Source organism: Ipomoea nil, unplaced genomic scaffold (assembly GCF_001879475.1).
Source record: "Ipomoea nil cultivar Tokyo-kokei standard unplaced genomic scaffold, Asagao_1.1 scaffold3321, whole genome shotgun sequence".
NCBI classification, from domain to species: Eukaryota; Viridiplantae; Streptophyta; class Magnoliopsida; order Solanales; family Convolvulaceae; genus Ipomoea; species Ipomoea nil.
The window spans coordinates 3,561,045-3,570,231 of record NW_017619749.1 but is presented as its reverse complement, the minus strand read 5'-3'; the positions used below and the strand labels follow the sequence as shown (position 1 = coordinate 3,570,231).

Below are 9,187 nucleotides of genomic sequence, written 5' to 3'. Positions count from 1 at the left end.
AATTAGACAAAAAGAATAATGCATAAAAATTTTAATTTTTTATTTTTATTTTTATTAGATCATGAGGTGTCATGAACATGTCAGATTAATTTTTTTATACTACTATATTTTATGAAAATGCACGAGTACTTATACCAATCAAAACTATTATAAATCTTTTAAAATTTAACAAGCACTCATTTTAATATATTTATAAATTAAAGGAAATGTTCTCACTTTTAGTTAGTACTCCGTACCATTTTGATATCGTTTCAATTCATTTCTAGAGATAGTAAAATATAAATTTGTCAGTTTTGGTGACGCCTCCCAAGACTGCAATATAAAATGGCAAGTAACGTTGACCATGGCTGGCGCGGGCGCGCTATGCTAATTTTAGGGCATCCATTAAAGTTTCGAACTCTGAGCACTTCTGCCCTTGGCGGCCGCCGTCTCCGCTTATATCCGTAAGCATTTCCAAGTATTCATTCACCTCTTATCTTTATGTTTTCGTCTAAAACGTCCACATTACACTCGCGCCGAAACCTTTGTTTGTACTTGATCGATTCTATCAAGTTAATATTCATTATTTTGTTGTGTAGAATTTTATGTTTATGTTTTTTTTTTTTTAATAGCTAAATACTGTAAAATTTGTTGCTGTAGCCGGGGATATAGACTGATGGCGGAGCGCAGCAAGTGTTCAATGGCTCTTCAGTTTGAGGTATATCTATTCGATGTTTCGTTAGTTTAGTAGTTTGACTTTGATTATGATTGATTGATGGTGCTCGCTGCATGCTATCCCAATATTACGACGATTTCATTGAAATTGGCTTTTCTGAGAATTATATTGGGTGTGTTTGGTTCGTACAAGGGAATTGGAATCGGAATGAGAATCAAATAATTGATAATGATAATGGGTTTTGGCGAAAGTATTTTGCATGTTTGTTAGTATACCGGATTTGGAATGATTACCAAATGTTTGGTTATGTATGGCTCTATAATGGGAATAAAGCTTTTAAAAATACAAAAAGAAAAAATTAAGGCAATTGATCCTAATATAATTCATCCAAAACACCAATATAAATAAAAAAAAAATCAAAACAAAACTTTAAAAACACTAATCTAAACTACTAAACTTAAAAGTCAAATTGTCAAATAATATGACCCGTTTTTAATTAGGGAATGAGGTTTTTAATTTAAGGGGTAATCAAATCCTCAAATCTTATAGTTGTGTTTTAAAAAGTTGTCAACTAAACACTAAAATGTGATTTTGATTCCCATTCATGATGTGTAAACCCATGAACCAAACACACCTAAGTATTTTCATGGCGGAGCCACATGGGTGTTTAGGGGCATGATATTATTATAATAAGAATAAAAACACTCATTTGGCCCCCTTAGTTTTTATTTTTTAAATTATACTATGTATATATTAAATAAGCCTAAAACATATATTGAAGTCTATATTTACCAAGTAAAGCAAAATAAATCAAGTAATCAAATCCTTCATTATTTTTTTATTAGCTTATTTCTGTTCGCAAGGCAGTAGGCAACAAGTATCCAATTTAACTTAAAAATCTGTAGGGTATATGCATTAGTTTTATTAGTCGATTCATTAATAATTAGTGATTTATTATGTGTTTTTATTATTTATTTACACTTTTAGGATGTACATTTGCTAATTCAAAGGATTAGTTCCGGAACTAGAAATACTAATGTTAATATTGGTTCTTTAATTCATGATTATAAGTTTCGCCCTCATCCTTCAAATTTTGGAATGTAAAGTTAATCAATAAAATGAATATCAGTTAATTATCTAAAAAAATGTTGTCAACAAAATAACTCACAACTTTTATTTGATAAAAAAGTGGCAAGCAAGATTAAAATAAAAGTACATTTATTATTGTATATATTTTGTGTTATGTGAAATTATATAAAGTCCCGATTGACATTAATGCGAATTGTATTCGTACAATTGTATAGTTCATACATGATTACACAAAGTATCATTAAAAAATTATTATCAATAATATATAGTACAACTATGTATGGTACTGATGTTGACTTACATTGTAAATTTTTGCCATAATTTTGGCCCCCTGACATGATTTTTCTGGCTCTGCTAAAATAATAGATTACAATATTGTAAGTAAGCAGATTGGTATAGTTTCCCAGTTAAGAAACATCGGTTTTATCGTTCCCACTTCAGATTCTTGGGAGGTTCAATCGTGCCCGAGCTGCTCGTCTCACACTCCCTCATTATGTGTGCCAAACACCTCTATTTATGCCTGTTGGAACACAAGGTCAGAATGCATTAATCTGAATTTTACTGATAGAATGACAATCACATGAATTATATCTCCAACAATTAAATAATTTGCATTATTCTATTGTTGTTTTTCCATAAGTTGGCCATAAAGAAAAAGGCTTGGGTCATACATCCTTAGTGAAGTTTCATCAATCCTTTAATTCTGGAGTCCCAGCACAGCTTGTTTGGTGTGAACAATTGCCATACATCTGTTTGGCTGAGAAAGATCAGTAGATAACAAAATTATCCTGTGACAACTGCAATATTTTAAGATTCTTAAAAACCAATTTATATGTTTTTTTACTCTATACTCATGAATAAGGACAAATTTGGAAACCACAAATATGGCACTTGTCTTATTCATTTTTTTAACCTAATTGGGCAGATTCTTCAACTGGTGTATATATATAACTTTATTCCTAAGAGTACTATATTTTGCACTCATTCATGACCTCTAGTACATGGATTTCTATATTTCTGGGTTACAGGGACTATAAAAGGCTTGACTACCAACCAGCTTGAGGACATTGGTTGCCAAATAATACTTGGAAACACCTACCATTTGGCTCTACGCCCTACTTCTGAACTTATTGATGAGCTGGGGGGACTGCACAAATTTATGAACTGGCCAAGGGCTTTGCTGACTGATTCTGGAGGCTTTCAAATGGTTGTCTATTGTTAATGGCTTTTACTGTTGATATAGAAATTGCCTACTACTGAGTATTACTTATTATACTAATTACTTGTATCTTTTGCTTGTTTACTTTTTAATTGATATTTGCTAATTTGCTTACTAGATAAAACCTATTTGCCTGGCTTTATAATAAAACGTCGATATTTGTGCATCACTTATTTCAGGTCTCTTTATTGCACTTGGCTGATATTACTGAAGAAGGTGTAACTTTTCAGGTAGTTCCTGCTCTCTCATATCCTTTCTAATACTAAGCTATGTAGTTCACTTAAAATTGAACCACTAGTTGAACATCATGATTTGACAAAGGCACAAAGCTACTTTACATTTTTTTTAAAAAACTTGTTGATTCTCTCTATTTATGCTTGCAAAACCTAGTTTCTAATGACGACGAACAATCTAAAATATATCATTTCCGTTTAGAAAACTTTCCACCCCCCCTCTCCCCTTGAGATGCCAAAATAACAGGGGAAAATGGTACTTTTGACCCCTCAGTTATGGGGTATAAGATGAGATGGCAAATGCTGTAAACAGTCATTGTGTAGTCTTGACTGTTTGGCTGCCTCTTGCAATTATTAACGCCTTACGCCTATTACTAAGGAAAAAAGAAAAATAAACGGAAATATGAGTTTTTTTTGGGGGAGGGATGGTGTTAATGGAGTATAGGAGAAAGTAGTGATCAACAAGGTATATATTGTTACTAATTGTGTGCTCCCCCAATTTTCATTTTATCTGCCATTTTATTTTATTTTTTCACAATTCATTTCCTGTTTTATTAAACTTTTTACTAACAATTAGGTTTGTTTTCCCAATCTTCTTTCATATGATTGAAAGGACAGAGACTTACTCAAGTTCAAGCTTTAATACATGCCTCCGTTTTGGAGTGAATACATTCACACAATATATACAGTGGTTAGATATAAAGCAAAAGACTGAGAAACACTATCATCATTTCCATGTAGAAACCTCTAATGCTAGTGAATAATGTATTTTGCTGCAATTCCTTCGAAAATTTTCATGGATGTCCCCAATAGCTTTAACTAAAAGTTTTGCATCCATTTCTTCTCCTACGTTATTGGTAATTCTCTTTTTCCTTTTGCAGTCTCCAGTGGATGGGAAACCAATGCTACTCACACCTGAAGAGTCAATACAAATACAAGTATGTACATTATGCTAGAAATATGGAAATCAACATCCAACAAACTTAGACCCTATAGATAACCTCCCCCAGGCTTAGAATTAGATTCATTCAGTAATTCAACATTCTTTTGTATTATTTATTGATTCTTTAATCCATACTGCAGCATGTTAAGAAGCTAATCCGTTCTTCCCTCATATCATAGAATTTACAGTTGGGGACTGTATTGTTTATGCATTCCTTTGTGCCCTCTCTCACAAGCATTCGGACCTAGCCAACTTTAAAATTCCATTTTTGTTTGGGGAAACACTATTAAAACCCCTGTTACATGAAGTCATGAAGAGTTTTCTTTAACTTTGTAAGGAGTGGAGTCAACCTTTATAAGAAAAACTACCTACCATAAAACCAGTTACATTTGTCTTACATGATATACTGGGCCAAATACTGAAATTAAGTAGGTTATCATCACTTGAATTAATAAACTTATATGTATGTTCTTTGAAAATCAAATTTTTGTACTGCTGCTTAATCAACTTGTTTATAGAGTTAAAAGGATCAGCAAAATCCTTTTTTCTTATTCTATTAAATAATAGTTGTCTTGTACACTGTTCCCTACAAAATTGTCAGCTTTTACACTCTTATTTTGTTGTTTGTATCTTTTGTGCACTTTTGTTATTGCAGAACAGAATTGGAGCGGATATTATTATGGCTCTTGATGATGTTGTGAGAACCACAATCACAGGTCCACGAATTGAGGAAGCAATGTATCGAACTCTTCGCTGGATAGACAGGTGCATAGCAGGTAATATGATCTAATGATCTGCAACAGGGAGCAACCATTTTCAGACAAAAAGGCTAGTCAAACTTTGCAGATGCATATCCAGTAATTTGAATCATATGCAACTGTATTTAAGGAAAAACCTTTCCAGTCCTCAGCAAGTTTTTAATGTTCTAAACTGTATATTTAGCCAAAAATGAAAAGAAAAACATTTCAATATGTTAAAATGGTTAATGAGAACTTATAGGCTGACTTTATTCAGAATTTCCAAATAAGTATAATTTCCTCATTAGTTTTATGTGTTTTATGCAAACCTCCTGTTTGTAGTCTGTGTTCTGTTTAATAACAACACTACCTTCATTATGTTACTGGACAGCTCACAAAAGACCGCATGAGCAGAATTTATTTGGCATCGTGCAAGGTGGTTTAGATCCAGTGTTAAGGTGACATCACCTAAATATTCCTATTCTTTGATCAATGTTTGTATTTATTCTTCCTAACCTAATTACTTTCCTATTAGGGATATATGTGTCAAAGGTCTGGTGGATCGTAATTTGCCTGGGTATGTTTAAACTTCATTAAATTTTAAATTATTATGCTCAAATGTTATTTTATCATTTCAAGCCCCAGCAAGTAGTATTTATTAGTCTGCTAAAAGAGTCTATATTCTATAACCACTGAGAGCAAGACTGAGGCAGTCATGGTTGGTTTGCTTCAAGTTTCCCCTTTCCCTAACTATTTTTTATCTATTTGTTGATTACCCTTTCCTTGTTATCTAATAGTTGTTGGAAGATTGAACTCAAGACCACTAATTTTCCAGTATGTAGTTGGATTAGTTTACTTGTGGGCCAGCGATAACAATTGAATGGAATAACAAAATTTACTTGTCACAGCTATGCTATTGGTGGTCTTGCGGGTGGTGAAGATAAAGATTCATTTTGGCGTGTTGTGGCTCAGTGTACTGCTTCATTGCCTGAGGACAAACCACGATATGTCATGGTGCATTTCACTCTGTATTTATTTTGCATTTTTCTGTTTCTGATGTATTTTCTGATACCTTGGTTTTTATATGGTCCAGGGTGTTGGATACCCTCTAGATATTGTAGTTTGCAGTGCTTTGGGTGCTGACATGTATGACTGCGTCTATCCTACTCGCACCGCTCGCTTTGGCACAGCTCTGGTGCCTGAGGTGACAACTTGATTTGTGATATGGCTATTATCCATAATCAGTTAATTCTTCCATAATCTCTTTAATTTTGGCTGAAATGCAGGGAGTTCTGAAGCTTAAACACCAAGCAATGGCTAATGACATCCGTCCCATCGATCCTACATGTGACTGTATGGTATATTCCTTTACTATTCTTATTGCCTCATTTTGACTGCAAATGCTTTATTCTAAACTTCAGAGATTATCATTCTACAGGTCTGCAAAAAATATACCAGAGCCTATATTCATTCCCTTGTTACAAAAGATGCCATGGGTTCTCAACTTTTGTCATATCATAATTTATATTACATGATGAAGGTATCAATGTATGCAAAAAGAGTGTTTCTTTTTACATTCATCATTGCACTCAAATACTGTAAAATATTTTAACTTTGCAGCTTAGCAGAGATCTACACTCATCAATTGCTCAAGGATGGTTTCCAAAGTATGCTTATCTTTAACTCCCTACTGACTTCTGGTTTGGTTATTTTCTTTCTTAATGTTTGGTCATATATCCCATTTTAAAAAAATACACATTTTCTCTTGCAGATTTGTTTGTGAGTTTCTGCAGAAAATGGTAATCACTCGTACACACAACTCATTTGTCTGTATTTTATGGTTTTTGGAATAATGAAAGAAACAGGAAACACACAGCTCCTATTCTCTCTTTGTTCATACTCAAAATGCTGTTTATTTGTATACGTCCATCTTGCATTCCATGCATGGCAAATATTCTTTTTGTGGATTTTATTTGGATTGAATTGTTTTTGTTGTGTATCATTACTATTTTTCTGGAGTATGAATGACATCATTGTCTCTGTTTGATGTTATCCTACTCATCAATAAATAGTTGTAAACCTCATTTTCTCCATGGGGGAACTTGCTGAAAAATTAGAGCTTTGCCATATGCATTAATACATTAAGTAATCTTCAGGAGATCAATATCTGTTCATTTATTTTACAGAACATCATAATATCAAGCATGTGTTTACATAAGCATCTCTTCTTCTATTGATCATAAATCAAATCGGGTGATTAAGACAAGCATTTTTAGTATGAATTCCCTTTCTCCAATGTCCCATCCATGGCATGACTTCTATAACATCTACACTTGTGGCTTTGCTGTAGTCTGGATTTTGGTAAAGTTTTTCACACTTCTTCACCTCACAGAATATGTAATTGGTTAACTTATTGGATTGGTGTACAATGTTTTGTCCTCCATTACAGTATTACAGTTCTCCCTGTTAACTGTTTTATGATTTCATACTTTTAATGTTGATCTGTAGTTCCCCAAAGGCGATGTTCCTGAATGGGTCTGCAATGCCATGGAGGTTGCTGGAATCGACATTTCTTCATGCTGTGCTCCATTTTCATCATCCGAAATGAAGCCTAGTGAACACAGAGCATAAGAGGTTGGGGGTGCCATGGCATTCTTACATTGTGACATGGAAATAGGCTACTGATTATACCCTCTTCTGTTAGATTTTCCGTCTGAGTTAACAGAGAGAGTTGCACACTAACAAAGGCAGCGAGGTAACAGTTTTGGTTATCTTCTGACATAATTAACCTGACACTGAGGATAGGAAAAAATATAGATTAATTTACTGAACTGTACTAGTTCAAAACACATTATGCTGTTGGAGTAGTCAACTCAGTTTTGAGACCCACAAAGATTTAGACTTATTTCCCAATCAGAGGACCATAGGCATGTACCCTTTGCTTTTTTGAGCTACATGAGAGCATGGGTGATATTGCAGCATACATTTTGTTGTAGTATGCTGCCACACTAGGATCACACATGTCAGGAATCTTTTGATGTAACAGAGTTATACGAAAACAAATTTTGCACTGTCAATTTGATTCTTAGTTCTTACAAAAGGTTTCCTTTCAATGGGGAATTGCTTTTTATACAATACCTTGTATTGAGATGAAACTTCCATATTCTTGTTGTCTACAAGTTCAGTTCACCACTGTTGTAGAAGAGGATTCCCAATGTCTCTGTACCGTGTATTCTATGGACAAGTTTAAAGTGTTAGGACAAGGCAGAGCTGCTAATTATTCCTAAACCCAAACGACATAAAGTGTTAGGAGTAAATCGTGAAATGTAAGTTAATTCGCACATTGTAGTTGTAAGTAAAGTAGGCTATTTGATATTTGAACTATGTTTTGGGGTACTCTTTTCCATTCTCGTCAAGCAAGGGGCTCAGGTGTGGTGGTGACCATTAATAAATAATACGGAGTAATAAAAAGCTAATGAGTTCGGCAAGATGGTCATTAATGAACTTATAGGTTTATTTATAGACTAATTAGATTACAGCTGTTCTATGTTCACAAGAATCAAGAACTTTTTCGAAACGTGCTTATCCAATCAGGAATGTTATTGAATGGATATCCACTATATTGTTCCAGGCAATTTTAGCTGTGAGTTTTTGAGAAACCAGAATATATAAAGTAATTTGTCGACAACTGCTCTTCAATCCTAACTATCAAACGTGGTATGCTGAAGAGTCTCAATCGCTAGACAAGTTCACACAATTTTTTTTTTACATAAACTAATATTTTTACCCGTGCGATGCATGGAATGGAATTGTTGTAATATATTACATTACAGACAACCGAGTCAAAAGTTATGTCTTGTCGAACTTTTGACACTTCACAACTTTAACCCAGAATTATTGTACGAATGGGAAAGTAGAAATCAATATATTTTATTGGGGAGAGAGATTTTTTAGGAATTGGACGGGAAGTTAAAATTTCAGGATTTTGTTATTATATATATAGTATAGATTAGATGTGCAAAGGGAATTGTATTAAGCTATTTTATTTTATAATTTTAGAATAGATTTTTTACGCAGAATTATTGTACGAATGGGAAAGTAGAAATCAATATATTTTATTGGGAAGAGAGATTTTTTAGGAATTGGGCGGGAAGTTAAAATTTCAGGATTTTGTTATTATATATAGTATAGATATAGATAGATAGATAGATTAGATGTGCAAATGGAATTGTATTACACTATTTTATTTTATAATTTTAGAATAGAATTTTTACGCAGAATTATTGTACGAATGGGAAAATAGAAATCAAT

General features: G+C 33.3%; 1 protein-coding gene across 6 annotated transcripts; it reads left to right on the top strand.

Moving 5' to 3' along the window:
- Positions 1-283: 283 nt before the first annotated feature.
- On the top strand, positions 284-8,011 carry LOC109170395 (queuine tRNA-ribosyltransferase catalytic subunit 1-like). Of its 6 annotated transcripts, none has more exons than XR_002052418.1 (16): positions 284-443; positions 640-697; positions 2,186-2,279; positions 2,773-2,951; positions 3,143-3,193; positions 4,078-4,134; positions 4,795-4,915; positions 5,268-5,334; positions 5,412-5,453; positions 5,785-5,890; positions 5,970-6,080; positions 6,163-6,229; positions 6,315-6,416; positions 6,497-6,543; positions 6,648-6,675; positions 7,385-7,425. XR_002052418.1 is itself a non-coding variant. In XM_019319496.1 (16 exons), the coding sequence occupies exons 1-16, from the start codon at positions 325-327 to the stop codon at positions 7,505-7,507; spliced, it is 1,377 nt and encodes a 458-aa protein (XP_019175041.1). In that variant the 5' UTR covers positions 285-324; the 3' UTR covers positions 7,508-8,011. The 6 variants fall into 6 exon arrangements, 5 of the variants coding, with proteins under 5 accessions (XP_019175041.1, XP_019175042.1, XP_019175043.1 ...); XM_019319496.1 differs by having other exon boundaries at positions 285-443; positions 6,163-6,234; positions 7,385-8,011; XM_019319497.1 differs by having other exon boundaries at positions 356-443; positions 612-697; positions 6,163-6,234; positions 7,385-7,921.
- Positions 8,012-9,187: the final 1,176 nt, after the last annotated feature.

Coding starts and splice junctions, on each gene's coding strand:
- LOC109170395 (XM_019319496.1), top strand. CDS start 325: ATGGCAAGTAACGTTGACCATGGCTGGCGCGGGCGCGCTATGCTAATT. Junction 6,081..6,162: donor GCACAGCTCTGGTGCCTGAG/GTGACAACTTGA, acceptor GCTGAAATGCAG/GGAGTTCTGAAGCTTAAACA. Junction 6,235..6,314: donor ATCCTACATGTGACTGTATG/GTATATTCCTTT, acceptor ATCATTCTACAG/GTCTGCAAAAAATATACCAG.